Here is a 15,520-nt window from a genome sequence, read left to right on the forward strand (position 1 = left end):
ATATGTGTGTATATATACCTGAATCACTTTGCTGTACAGCAGTAATTAATGCAACATTGTAAATCAGCTGTACTTCAATAAAAAACAAACTAAAATAAAACCTCTGCCCACCCCCCAAGTCATTGTTACATGTCCAGTCTGGCATGTCCAGACTGTTACATGGGTGAATTTGTCTCAGCAAAGCCAATAATCTCTATTTTATTTATATTGTTCCTAGACATTAAAATGGAAAAGGCCCCTAACTCATTCTGTGAGGTGAGTATTAGCACATGCACCCCAAACACTACAAGCTGGGTCCCATGGCCCAAATATTTCTTGCAAGGAGATGCAACCAGTCCATCCTAAAGGAGATCAGTGCTGGGTGTTGGAAGGACTAATGCTGAAGCTGAAACTCCAGTCTGGCCACCTGATGTGAAGAGCTGACTCATTGGAAAAGACCCTGATGCTGGGAAAGACTGAGGGCAGGAGAAGAAGGGGACGACAGAGGATGAGATGGTTGGATGGCATCACCAACTCAATGGACATGAGTTTGGGTGGACTCCGGGAGTTGGTGCTAGACAGGGAGGCTTGGCATGCTGCAGCTCATAGGGTCGCAAAGAGTCGGATATGACTAAATGACTGAACCGAACTGAATAATTATGTTTAGGTAACATTTTTAATACTGAATATAAATGTTATGAGACCCAACATCCATTCTCCTATTTCTAGAGTCCCCTCGTCTTTCTTTGTGAGTCTCATCTACTAGATTCAATTTTTAAAAACAAATTTGGCTCCTCTAGGAATGAGTTTACAATTCTTATCACCTCTGTCACCAGCCACCCAATTCTACTCCTGGGCAACAGGTGGTGGTTTAATTGCTCAGTTGTGTCTGACTCTTCGAGACCCCTTGGACTGTAAACTTCCATGCTCCTCTGACCATGAGGTTTTCCAGGCAAGAATACTGGAGTAGGTTGCCATTTCCTTCTCCAGTGCATCTTTCCAACCCAGGGATTGAACCTGCATTTCTTGTGTCTCCTGCATTGAAGGAGGATTCTTTACTTACTGAGCTATTAGGGACCAATTTTACTTGTGAATATAAATTTTAAAATCCTACCAAAATCTTAGCAAATCAAATCCAGCAGGGCAAAAGAACAGGGCATTATGACTAAATAGAGCTTGAATTATGACTAGCTTATCATTAGAAAATTAATTCACAGTGGTCACTATACTGGGGCTTCCCAGGTGGCACTATTGGTAAAGAAACTGCCTGCTAATGCAGGAGACATAAGAGATGCAGCTTTGATCCCTGGGTCAGGAAGATCCCCTGGAGAAAGGCATGGCAATCCACTCCAGTACTCTTGCCTAGAGAATCCCATGGACAGAGGAGCTTGGCGGGCTACAGTCCACAGGGTCCCAAAGAGCTGGACACGACTGAGCAACTTAGCACATGCACAGTCACTGTATTAGTATCTTAAAGAACTAAAAGGCAGGGGAGGGAAAGAAGCAGGGTATCAATAAAGCATCTAATGCAGACATTCTCAGCCTTTGGGGATCCATGGATAGCCTCCAAAGAGTTCATGACAACCTGTGATTCAAAGTGCAATATTGGTGTACATGTGCTAAGTTTCACAGACAGGTTAATTCTCAAAGAAGTCAATTCATGAATCCTTTCATATGTTGCATTACTGGACTGCACTAAAAAAAAAGTACAGAAAAATATACATCAATATTCAAACTGTTGCATTTTCAAAACAGATTCTTAAAATTCTACTTCATTAAAAAGCATGGCAGGGCTTCCCTGATGGCTAAGTGGTGGAGCACTTGTCTGCCAGTGTGAGGGACATGGGTTTGATCCCTGATCTGGGAAGATCTTACCTACCTCGGAGCAACTAAGCCCGTGCACCACGATTACTAAGCCTGTGGTCTAGAGCCTGAGAGTCGCAAATACTGAGCCCGTGTGCTGCAGCTACTGAGCGACACGCCCTACATCGTGTGCGCAGCAGCAAAAGAGGCCGCCACATTGAGAAACCTGTGCGCCCCAAGGAAGGGTAGCCCCCTCTTCCACAACTAGAGAAAGCCCGCACAGCAAAGACCCAGCACAGCCAATAGTAAGTAAACAATTTTTTTTTTAAAAAAAAAAGCATGACAGGCACACCATTTTTCCTAGGAACCTAGAGGTTATCATACTAAATGGAGTTAAGTCAGAGAGAGAGAGACAAATATCATTATACCACTAATATGTGGAATCTAAAATACAAACTGATGTATTTTACTATGAAACAGAAAACAGACTCACAGATATAGAGAGTAGACTTGTGGTTGCCAAGCGGGAGGGGAGGTAGGAGAGGAAAGGAACAGGAGTTTGAGATTAGCAGAGGCAAACAATTATATACAGGATGGATAAACAATAATGTCCTACTGTATAACACAGGCAACTGTATTCAAGACCCTATGACAATCCATATGCAAGAGAATATGAAAAATCATATATATTATAGATATAACTGAGTTATCTTGCTACATGGAAGAAATCAACACAACATTGTAAACCAACTATACTTCAACAAAACTTTTTAAAATATCCAAAAAGTGGAAATAATACAAATGCCCATCAACTAATGGATAGACAAATGTGGGATACCCGTATAATAAAATACTATTTGACAATAAAAAGGAATGAAGTACTGATACATGCTACAACATGGATGAAACTAAAATATTTTGCTAAGTGAAAGAAGCCAATCACAAAAGACTACCTATTGTGTGACTTTACTTATATGAAATGTCCAGAATAGGCACCTCCATAGAGAAAGAAAGCAGATTAACATTTGCCTGGGAGAAGGCGGAACACAAATCGGGAATCAGTGTTAACAGATGCAGTATATTTTAGATAGCGATGATAGTTGCAAATACTGAAAATATACTAAAAACTACAGTGGAGTTCATGTCACGCGATAGAAAGCAAAACTTTCCTGCCAGTGACATGGAGCATACGGAAGAAATGAGTTTCATTGTTCTGAGCCATGGAAATTTGGGGTTTGTTGTGTTATCACAGAATACATTAGCCTATTTTAATAACGTAGCCAATAAACAGACATTTCCTCTATCTACCTACAAGTTAAGTCAGAAAACCCATGCCCTCAGAATCTCTAGACAAAATTCCATCATCCTACATTCATCAGGTTATAGGCCTCTGTATCAAAGCGAACTTGATTGGATATGAATCTCTATATGTGACCGAATATTACTATTTGAAAGTGTCATGAAACTCAGTGAGGGCCTTAAAACCTGAAAATACACAGTAGATACTGAAATATAAACATTTAGTTTTATTTTCTATGATTTTACTTTGTCATCATTTTAGACAACAAAAAAGGGAAGATTAAATGCTGGATAATTGCATTCTTATATGTCAAAAAATTTCTTTTGCTATTTTGAAAATTAAAAATCACTCAAAGAATTATAATGCCTTTAATACTAGTGTATAAGCATTAGTACATCACATTTAAAGTGAATTAAACAATGATCCAATTTTAAAATTACACAGGGTGATAGAAGATATATTGTATATGTATCTGCCAAATCACTTTATCATAAAGTGATTTTCAAATGCATCATTTCTTCTATTTTCAAAAACCCTATCCATTAAAAAGTTCTATTATCACATCTTTCATTCAGATTTTCCTAATTATTATTATGGATGTTTTGTGAATTGTATGAGGTTACATGTGATCATTCTATGTCTTACTTTTTTCCTTTTAAAGCTCACAGGAAGATTTCCTCTTAGACTATATGTAAGTAGTCAAGGACCTTAGGGTTACAGAAATTATATCTTAGAAAACCAAAACCATGTTTCAGATTTTTAATGTCTTGAAATATCCCTGCCAGTGTTATAATTGTCATTCCCACCAAATATTGGGATTCTCTTATTAATTGGAGAAGGCAATGGCACCCCACTCTAGTACTGTTGCCTGGAAAATCCCATGGATGGAGGAGCCTGGTGGGCTGCAGTCCATGGGGTCGCTAAGAGTCAGACATGACTGAGCAACTTCACTTTCACTTTTCACTTTCATGCATTGGAGAAGGAAATGGCAACCCACTCCAGTGTTCTTGCCTGGAGAATCCCATGGACGGAGAAGCCTGGTGGGCTGCCGTCTATGGGGTCGCACAGAGTCGGACACGACTGAAGCGACTTAGCAGCAGCAATCTATTAATTGTTGTGGTAGTCATTTGATGGCAAAGCAAATCTAATGGGATATTTAAGTGTATACATTTTTTAAAAAGGCAGGACAGGCCCAGCATTTTTACTACAATTGAAGGTTTGGGGCAACTGTGCCTCCAGCGAGTCTATCAGTGCCATTTTCCTACAGCATCTGCTCATTTTGTATCTGTGTCACATTTTGGTAATTTATACAATAACTCCAACTTTTAAACTATTACTATGCTTGTTATAGTGATCTGTTATCAGTGATCTTTGAGGTTATTACTGTAATTGTTTTGGGACACCACGAACCCCACCCACATAAGATGGCAAACTTAATCCTTAAGTGTCGTGGGTGTTCTGACTGCTCCACTGGCAAGCCATTCCCCCATGAGGGACTGAAGAGACCAGCCATTCTCTTCAGGCCTTCCTGTTCCCTGAGACACAACAGTATTGAAATTAGGCCAAGTAAGTGTTCAAGTGAAAGCAAGAAAATATGCCTCTCCTTGAAATCAAAAGCTAGAAATGATTCAATTTGTGAGGAAGGCATGTCAAAATCCAAGATAGGCCAGAAGATAGGCCTCTTTCACCTGAGGTCTATTCACTTCTATTCACCAGCCAAGTTGTGAATGCAAAGGAAAACTTCTTGAAGAAAATTAAAAGTGCTACTTCAGTGAAAACATGAGTGATAAGAAAATGAAACAGTCTTATTGCTGATATGGAGAAGTTCTGGATAGATCAAAACAGCCACATACACTCTTAAGCCAAAGCCTATTCCAGAGCTGGGCCCTAATTCTCTTCAATTCTATGAAGGCTGAGTGAGAGAGGTAAGGAAGCTACAGAAGAAGAGCCTGAAGCCAGCAGAGGTTGGTTCATGAGACTTCAGGAAAGGAGCCATTTCCATAACATAAGAGTGCAAAGTGAGGCAACAAGTGCTCAATGTAGAAGCTGCAGCAAGTTATCTAGAAGATCTAGCTAAGATCATTTTATTACTTCTGGCACGGCAAGCATGAGCACAGCATTGTACTGGTTCTTTCTCCCCCACATCCCAGTTCCTACTGGGATGACACAGACGGATTCATTGAGTGCTACGCATGTACTAAGCTGTGTTACACTGAGGCACGCTGAGTTTAGGGACTCCACTGCTTTTTAAAAAAATTTTTTGGTCACACTGAGAGGCACATAGAATCTCAGTTCCCCGGCTAGGGATCCAGCATACAGCCCCTGCACTGGAAGCATGGAATCTTAATGATTGGACCACCAGGGGAGTCCACGAACTTACTTCTAAGACAATCGTTCGGATGTTTTTCACGTACAGTGTCACATAGTCTTTGATGTAGGTTTGCAAGTAGCCGGGCTTTGTATCATACCAACCCATCATTAGTGCAGCTTCATTTTCATTATTCCCACTCCATGTGATGATGGAGGGATGAGATTTCAGTCTCCGGACCTAAAATTGAAGAAAACATAAGACAATTTTCAAATGCTCAACATAAAAAGGCTCAGAGTTGCAATTATTCATAAAATTATAACCATTGCCTTTCTGCATGTGTATTTTTACATGTCAGAAAACTCATCAGAAAATGAGCAGTAATGTTACATGTGGGAAGACATTTTAAGAAACCTCTGACATTCTTTTTATCTACATCTTATAAACATTGATAAAATACGGTTCCTCTTCTGTTTTATAAAAACTGATGAAAATATAATCCCTTTTACTAAAAGGGAAAAATAAATCAACTCATCACTATCTGGCCCACCACAAAAAGGTTCTAAGAAATACAAAGGGCAGGAGACATTACATTACAGAGGTTAGTTTCTCAAAAGCCAGTTGGAGTTTTTGAGGAAGAAACAAATAAGACAAAATAAACACTACTGTGAGAGAGGGACTGAAGTCCCACACAGTCTCCAGCAAGATCCGAAAACCACCAGGACAGGTAGAGAGGGCTTTACAAAGCGAGTGAGTACCACAAGAGATTCTGGAATTTACAAAGACATGAAGCATTCTAAAGGAAAAAAGATTAAGACATCAAGAGTCTGTCCTCTGAAATAACTATGTCATATCTTAAGACTTTGGCCACTTGATGGGGAGAGCTGACTCATCGGAAAAGACCCTGATGCTGGAAGGGATTGGGGGCAGGAGGAGAAGGGGACGATAGAGGATGAGATGGTTGGATGGTATCGTTGACTCAACGTACATGAGTTTGAGCAAACTCAAGGAAGTCTAGCATGCTGCAGTCCATGGGGTTGCAAAGTGTTGGACATGACTTAGCGAATGAACAGCAATGTCTTAAGAAATCAACTAAGGTTAAGTCACTGAATATATCTAAATACAGAAAAAGAAATTGAGGAATCTGAAAACCCTGCATGATCTGGGCTCACTGTAGGCCAGCCCTTCACAGAGGGGAAAGGATTCAGTTCTTCTGACACACTGGAAGATAACCCAGCAGAAGAAGGCAATTAAATCTCTTTGAGAACAGAGTGAGTCAATGGTCAAGAGAAATTCTTTTGGAACATGTTTTAGCAATATAACCTCATTGGTATTCATAGCTTCTCTTGCACTGGAATGGATGATTACATGATGGGTTTCAGCTGGTGTTCTCACTGTGGTCTCCATTCAATATGCTAAGTAATTCACATGTGAAATAGAGATGTATTAAGAATCAACTTCGGAGAAGGCAATGGCAAGCCACTCCAGTACTCTTGCCTAGAAAATCTCATGGACGGAGGACCTTGGTAGGCTTCAGTCCATGGGGTCGCTACTAGTCGGACACAACTGAGCGACTTCACTTTTCACTTTCACGCATTGGAGAAGGAAATGGCAACCCACTCCAGTGTTCTTGCCTGGAGAATCCCAGGGATGGCGGAGCCTGGTGGGCTGCCGTCTATGGGGTCACACAGAGTCGGACACAACTGAAGCGACTTAGCAGCAGCAGCAAGAATACCTTAAAGAGATGTATGTCATTTAAAAAATTAAAGTTTGTGCTTTTTCTAAACTAGTCTTATAAACAGTATTTCCTTATTTGCCCCTGGAAATACCGTTTCTAAGGTAGCTTCCCTGATAGCTCAGTTAGTAAAGAATCTGTCTGCAATGCAGGAGACCCTGGTTCGATTCCTGGATCAGAAAGATTGCTGGAGAAGGGATGGGCTACCCACTCCAGTATTCTTCGGCTTCCCTGGTGGCTCAGCTGGTAGAGAATCCACATGAAATGCAGGAGACCTGTGTTTGATCCCTGGGTTGAGAAGATCCCCTGGAGAAGGGAAAGGCTACCCACTTCAGTATTCTGGCCTGGAGAATTCTGGCCATGGACTATTCAATCCATGGGGTCACAAAGAGTCAGACACAACTGAGCAATTTTCACTTTCACTTTTCATATACAGGTAAAAGAGGGCTATGACCAACTGTGACAGGCATGCTTCTGGTACTGACGAAAATACAAATACCGAAGAGACAAAAAACTTCAGTGACTCTATGCTCACACACCCTTCAAACTGACCTAGAATTTTATGATGAGCTTTACTTTAAAATTTTAATAAACCCTGCACAAAAAGTTCTCTTTAATAATACATAAAAGAACTGAAAACGCATAGATATATTTTAATTGTGTGAAGGAAAATTTAAAATAAGACTGAAATGTTTACAACCTACATAACTACAATTAATATTTTAAAAGTTATTCATTCATCCATCCACTTATACATCAGATGACTAATACAGCCGGGTCATGGGGGAACTTGCCCTAAGCCTCAGGGAGATTACAACCTTGATGGAGTGACAAAACATTGAACAAGTAATTTCAAGTGTGATGTATGTCACAAAGGGAAAATGACCTAATCTAGACTTGCAGACATAGAAAGTTTCTTCCCAGAGAGTCATGCCCAAGGTAAGACGAGTCAGAAAAAGAACGACTGAGATCACCCACAGAGGAGGGTAATAGGGCAAGGCATTCCAGGTCAGGGAAAGTACGGGGAATATGGTATCTAACGAGGCTGGGGAGACAGGCAGAGACAAGATAGTGCATGGAGGATCTTTAACTGTATCTAGAGGGCTCTGAGTAAGGGATGATTCAATGCTCACTTTCTAAACTTAGGAAAAAACGGACACAGAAAACAAACTGTGACCCAGTGAATTATTATTATAAGGCAATCACACTTGCAACACCATCCAGACTAAGAAAACTTCACCAAGACCCCAGGAGCCCTCATGTACCCCTTCCTAATCACAGTCCTTCCTTCCTTCCAAAAGTAACCACTATCTTGAGTGTCATAATATTTTTTTCATTTCTTTTGGTTTTCCCCACAAATACACATTCACAGACACCAATTTTAACTTACAGATTTTAACATACTCGGTGGATTTCGATCCACTGACATTCTTATCCTTACTGAATTTCAAATTGTCCCACTTATAGATTTTAACATACTTATAGATTTTAACATACTCAGTGGATTTCAATCCACTGACATTCTTATCCTTACTGAATTTCAAATTGTCCCACTTTTGGTCGGTCAATCTCATCAATATTCTTTTAACATATCTTTGGTAGCCTCCTTGTTATTTGTATGCCAAAATATTCCAGCATCATCTTCTGTTCCAGACCTGGAACCAGCCATTTCTCTAAGAACTCTTCTCTTAGTGGGAAAGACTATTTCAATACAAGGATGCTCAATTTGACTAGGCTGTTTACTCTTTTTAAGACTTTTCAGTGAACAGAGCTAGGATATAATCACTTCTTTGCATTTATAGATCTATAAATACAAGGTATTTATATGTGGAATGCAACAGAAATCAAGGAGTTAAGAATCAAAATTTTTGGCCTGAGAAATTCGAAGACCGGTATTGCCATTTATTGAGGTGGGGAACACAGCAAGAAAAGCAAGTCTGGGGAAGGTAATATAAGTTTGGTTTAGACATGTTACATTTGAGATTCCTATTACACCTCCAGGTAGGGCTACCAAGCAGGGAGCTGGATAATAAGAACCAGGAATTCAGCAGAGAAGTCAGGGCCAGGAATAAATCTGACAGTCATCCACCAATAAGTGGAATGAGAACCATGAGACTGGATGGACTCACTCAAGGAGTCAATCACCTGGCTGATTTTTTTTTTCCCCATGGGATTTAATAAAGAGAACAAAAAGAAAGAGAAGAAATTAAACACAGCATTGTAAATCAGCTGTACTTCAATGGAATTTAAAACAAGAAAAACAAGGACAGGTTTAACAAAATGCAAAACTAAAACTTAAGCCTTTACTCCTTCTTGGAATGTTACGTAATGACATACCTGGTGAGTGACTTCTTCTCTCACGGAATCCATGAAATCCTTATCAGTTGGGTAAAGCGCACAGGCAAACATGAAATCCTGCCATATCTGGCAAATCAAATAAGAGGCAACACAGTACTTCCATAGGTTTCATTGCACAGAAGGAAAGTCTTTGTCCTAAACCTTGGGCATTATCTTTCACGCAAACGAAAATCAACTCAGCCCGATGTATGTGACCATTTTAGCAGCACAAGGCATGGGGCACTAGGAAAGGCACTTTACAAACTCACCAGAGCCATAGGGAAACCTGAGAAGAGAAAATGTTAGGTGGGCAGAAAAGAAAAAAAAAAAAGAGGAATGCAAATAAGGAAATAGTGCTTGTATTGTGGAGAATGTGAAATTCAGTAAACATTTCTCCCAACCTCTCCTCATTTCTAATTCATTCTAATTTTCACCAGGAATTTGGTTTTGAGAAATGGTCCAGACTGTTAAGAAATGCACTTTTTTAAAAATCGAAGAATTAACTTTTCATGGCCAAAAGGATCCCTTTATGGACATTTTAGAGGAAACCACGTAAGTGCAACTGGGCTTCCCAGGTGGCGCTAGTGGTAAAGAATTCACCTGCTCATGCAGGAGACGCTAAGAGAAATGGGTTTGATCCCTGGGTTGAGAGGATCCCCTGGAGTAGGAAATTGCAACATACTCCAGTATTCTTGCCTGGAGAATCCCATGGACGGAGGAGCTTGGTGGACTATAGTCCACAGGTTGCAAAGTGCCAGACACGACTCAGGATGCACCCTTCAGGGAGACCACAAGGAGCGTGGTTTAGAGCACAGCGCCGTATCTGTCGGCCTGAATCAGAACTGCAGTTCCACCATATACCCACTCTGTGAGTTTGGGAAAGTTAGTTAACCTCTCCACATGCCAGTAAAACGGGGATAGAGAACAACAGTAACTCCCTCATATGCTGGGCATGAAGATGAAATAAAATAATAAATGCAGAGCACTGAGAACAATGTCCAGAATATTCCAGAATATTGACACATCATGACCATCAGCATTATCAATATTATTAAAATTACTACTCTTCTATGAAGTGCTTTATATTTTAGAACTGTAAGACTAGAATTAAAAGAATATATTTCCTTTGCTTAACCCTCACCAATGCAAACTATGTTCAGAGGTACTTAATGACAGTATTAAGCACATCTTTTAAAATGTAATCATTTTTCTTCTCTCTAGGTCTTGTTAGATCTCCTTAAAATTAAAATGTTTTTAATATTTTACTTTCCTTTTTATGCTTAACCTATCACAAAGAGAGTTACAAAGAAAATATAGATATATGCTTAGATATAACCAATATGCAGAATGTCTAGTATTTTAAAATAAACAAATAATTATGATATTTACTATCAATTATGGCTCTGGGTTTGCTAGATGCCATTTATTTCTCTGCCCCCCCAAAAAAAAAAAGTGGAACATCATTCTTGGCTCTGAGAAAAGAAGGAATGGGCTATGATGCCACTTATATGTGGGATCTAAAATATGACCCAAATGAATTTATGAAAGAGGAACAGACACAGAAAACAAACTTATGGTTATCAAAGGGGAAGGAGGTGGGGAGGGATAAATTAGGACTTTAGGATTGGCAAATACAAACTATTAGATATCAAATAGATAAACAACAAGGACCTATTGCATAGCCTAGGGAACTTTATCCAATATCCTGTAATACACCACAATGGAAAAGAATATACATACATATGTATAACTGCATCACTTTGTTGTATACCTGAAACTAGCACAATATTGTAAATAAGCTACACCACATCAACAAAAAAAAAAAGGAATGGGCAATGTCACCCACTCAGAACACTGGAGGTCAAACTGAGGATATGGTGACATATCTACAAAATGGTGAGCTGTCAACTACGCACCATTATGCCTAGTTCATCACAGAGTTCGTAGAATTCATCCTGCTCATAAACTCCTCCTCCCCAGACCCGCAGAGCATTCATGTTAGCATCCACAACAGACTGCAAGAGGAGCCGCAACCTACAGAAGAAAGTTTTAAAACAAATGCTAATTTAAAATCTTGGGAACAATAAAAAATGAACAAAATTTTAAGAAATATGCTGTGGTTGATAAACACATTTCAAATAACTGTTAGAAGAACACATTTTAATTATGATGGTTTGGATACAATGCACAGTGAAGAAAATGAGACAAAAGTATATATATACACATTAACTGTAATTGTAATTGACTTCCCTCATAGCTCAGACGGTAGAGAATCCATTTACAATACAAGACATCCAGGTTTAATCCCTGGGTTGGGAAGATCCCTTGGAGAAGGGAATGGCAACCCACTCCAGCATTCTTCTCTGGAGAATTCCATGGACAGAGGAGCCTGCAGGCTACAGTCCATGGGGTCGCAAAGAGTTGGACACGACTGATCGAATAACACTTTCACTTCACTTTCTAACTGTAACCACATAAAAATAAATGTAGAAAAATTATGAGTGATATCTTTTCTCTGCTTTCTAAATTTTCAGTCACGCTATTACACTATTTTTAAAATTAAATTTTTGTCTTAAAGTTATTCCTGTTGTAAACCTTAGAAACTATGTGTTCATTTTATACAACCATTTCAAACTGTAAAGCAAAAATCAGAGTTTGAATATTAGTTTCTAGCTCACTCTCATTCTTTTTTTTTTTTTTTTAAACAATTCCCCCAGTCCAGGACCCCCTTATCTAGTAAATTTCCTTCTTGCTCTAATTCCTATTTACATCACCTTCAGGGAAGTTTAGAAATTTGCATCCACTTTGACAGCATGAACCTTCCATTTCCAGAACAGCACCCAGAAGGGAAGGAAAAAGTCCAATAACAGGAAGACCATGGACCCAGAGCGCTGTGCTCCTAGTAAAGATGCCTATGGGCAGGTTTACTAACTGACCCAGTTGCTCAGTACAGTCGCCACCAAAACCTACCGGGAGCAGAGTGAAAGTGTTAGTCGTTCAGTCGTGTTTGACTCTTTGCAACCCCATGGACTGTAGCCCACCAGGCTCCTCTCTCCATGGGATTCCCAGGCAAGAATATTGAAGTGGGTTGCCATTTCCTACTGCAGGAGGGCTTCCCAGGCTGTGCTAGTGGTAAAGAACCCTCTACCAATGCAGGAGACAAAAGAGACAATCCCTGGGTTCAATCCCTGTGTTAGAAAGATCCTCTGGAGAAGGGCATTGCAATCCATTCCAGTATTCTTGTCTGGAGGATTCCATGGATAGAGGAGCCTGGTGCGTTACAGTCCATGGGGTCACAAAGAGTCGGACATGACTGAAGCGACTTAGCATGCATGCACTCCAGGGGGTCTTCCCAACCCAGGGATCAAACCTGGGCCTCTTGCATTGCAGGTAAATGCATCTGAGCCACTAGGGTGAAGAGGAGACAGCAAATTTTCTGTGGTCTGTCTGGAGAATGATTTTATTTTCATATGAAATTCAAAAATATTACACATTTTAAAGTAAAAGGATATTACTATAGATACAACTTTAGGCAAAATTAGAGTTTACATATACCAACCACATCTACATTCTAAACATAATATACCTCAACGCATATTTGTATAATGTAAGTAAGTCCATCACTTCATGGCAAATAGATGGGGAAACAGTGGAATACTTTATTTTGGGGGGCTCTAATATCACTGCAGTTGGTGATTGCAGCCATGAAATTAAAAGACACTTACTCCTTGGAAGGAAAGTTATGACCAACCTAGACAGCATATTAAAAAGCAGAGACATTACTTTGCCAACAAAGGTCCAGCTAGTCAGGGCTATGGTTTTTCTAGTAGTCATGTACGGATGTGAGAGTTGGACTGTGAAGAAAGCTGAGCACCAAAGAATTGATGCTTTTGAACTGTGGTGTTGGAGAAGACTCTTGAGAGTCCCTTGGACTGCAAGGAGATCCAACCAGTCCATCCTAAAGGAAATCATTCCTGGGTGTGCATTGGAAGGACTGATGTTGAAGCTGAAACTCCAATACTTTGGCCACCTCATGTGAAGAGCTGATTCATTAGAAAAGACCCTGATGCTGGGAAAGATTGAGGGCAGGCAGAGAAGGGAATGTCGGAGGATGAGATGGTTGAATGGCTTCACCAACTCAATGGACATGAGTTTGGGTGGACTCCGGGAGTTGGTGATGGACAGGGAGGCCTGGCGTGCTACAGTCCAGGGGTCGCAGAGTCGGACACGACTGAGCAGCTAAACTGAAGTGAACTGAAATGTGTTTATTTTCACCTCACAAAGCTTATTTTTACTGTTACAAAGATAGCAGTTTATAAATATAATCAGGAAATATTTTCTTGTTAACTTCTATTTTCAGAGCTTCAGAAAGACGCTCTGAAGATTTCTTTAGTTCTTTTTATTAAAGTATAATAAACATGAAGAACGTGTAAATTCTTAGCATGAAGAAGTAAATAGTTTTGATAAAGCATTACATTACCAAATTTATCATTTACCATTTTTTTGGTAAAGCATACCAAACAAACAAACAAAAAAAACCCCCAATATTCTTCAAAAAAGAATTTTAAAGTCAGATTTAATCATCTTTTTTTACAGGGGCTAACTATCCAAGATGCACGTTAGCCATTTTCTTGTTCCTCTAGACACAATTTATAAAAATTAGATAGTTTCAGCGGCCTCAAATAGTTTAGCTGTCAGATGGCCTATAGCTCATGAGAATGAAACGACTTAAAAATTTTTTCCATTCTAGAGTTTTCATCATCCTAGATTTATATGTTACCTCTTGGTTCCTTCCACCAGAACAACAACAACAAAAAAACTTAAAATGAGTAGCTCTTAAGCTCTGTGGGATTGATAATAATAAGAGGAACAAGAAATAAAAGATGATAACTTACATGGCAGAGGTTACTCTATCCTGGAATGAATCTGCAGGGATCCAATTCGAGCCTTTCAGAAATATGGGAAGTCCATTAATTTTGAAGTAGAAACTCAGACCAGGAGAATTTTGTATGGGCTCTTCTACAAGTTCCACTGTCCTAAAATAAACCTATTGTTAACAGAATTAAATAATGAATATAAAATTTAAAACATAAGCATATGCCAAAACCAAACTATATTATTTACTATAGCCTTAAAAAAATAAGAGTTTTTATTTTTTAAAAAGCAAACTTCTGAGCAGTTTATATGAAGATAATTTAGTGTTAATTTTTTATCCACTTGAAGCACTTAATGAGAAAGAGCATTTTTAAGAAGATATATATGTAAATTATTGCCAGATTCTGTTATTTCTCTTTGAAAAGAAAAACACAGAAACCATTAAAGAGTGAAAATATATTGTAGTCTTTCCCATGAAGTAGCATTTGCAATAATGACAAAAAATATATATTTGAGATAACATTTCAAAATTAAAAGAAAAATTGATACTACTTCACAAAAGTGGGGGAGAAAATTCACCAGTTAAGCAGATACACCTTTAAAAAACACATTCTCATTTCAGTGCTGCTAAAATCTGCCAAAATGTGCACCTTAGAATCAAAGAAAGACAGCACAAGGTATTTCATTATTTAACAATTTTCCATCTTAGGACCTCAATATTACAAAAACCATTTTGTTTAGTGGGCAATTTAATCCTAACTAATTATCCATCAAACTCAATGTCTGAGAGAGCACAAGTAGAGAGACTGGAAATGCGAGTGATGTTTCCACTGGAAGAAGGGACGGAAGCACAAAGTCCAGTGTTATCACTGCTGCATGAGAAGCTAAGATCTTTGTCCCAGAGACAGTCCAGCCAGGTTTCTCCACAGTTAAGCATGAGCAGCAAACTAGAAAAGATTGTATTCTTATCCAAATCTTCATTCTTTCCAGCCACAAACTGGATCAAGGAATGAGGGAGATAGTTGCATACCAATAAAGCCTCATCTTGAAAACAAGATTATGCATTTCTTCTCTAATTAATAGATCAACGTATTTCATGTAGTAGAAGTGCCCACTGTTCTTCCACTTTCTGACGCTTACCCTAATTAATATGACATAACAAAAGACACCAGAGTTAATTGTA

General features: G+C 39.1%; 1 protein-coding gene across 7 annotated transcripts in view; it reads right to left on the reverse strand.

Moving 5' to 3' along the window:
* MANBA (mannosidase beta) overlaps positions 1-15,520 on the reverse strand; it is a 126,316-nt gene that overhangs the window by 57,093 nt on the left and 53,703 nt on the right. For all 7 annotated transcript variants that reach the window (XR_015165726.1, XR_015165725.1, XM_086406773.1 and 4 more), the window contains 4 exons: positions 14,358-14,509; positions 11,379-11,496; positions 9,463-9,549; positions 5,463-5,630 (listed from right to left, as the gene is read on the reverse strand). Coding sequence is in view for 5 of the 7 variants with exons in the window: in XM_086406773.1 (XP_086262899.1) it covers positions 5,463-5,630; positions 9,463-9,549; positions 11,379-11,496; positions 14,358-14,509 (525 nt within the window). In the remaining 2 variants the exon portion in view is untranslated. The remainder of the gene's footprint in view (positions 1-5,462; positions 5,631-9,462; positions 9,550-11,378; positions 11,497-14,357; positions 14,510-15,520) is intronic.

Source organism: Bos grunniens, chromosome 6 (assembly GCF_055505025.1).
Source record: "Bos grunniens cultivar Pamir isolate PY7600 chromosome 6, Bosgru_T2T1.0, whole genome shotgun sequence".
In the NCBI taxonomy this organism is placed as follows: domain Eukaryota; kingdom Metazoa; phylum Chordata; class Mammalia; order Artiodactyla; family Bovidae; genus Bos; species Bos grunniens.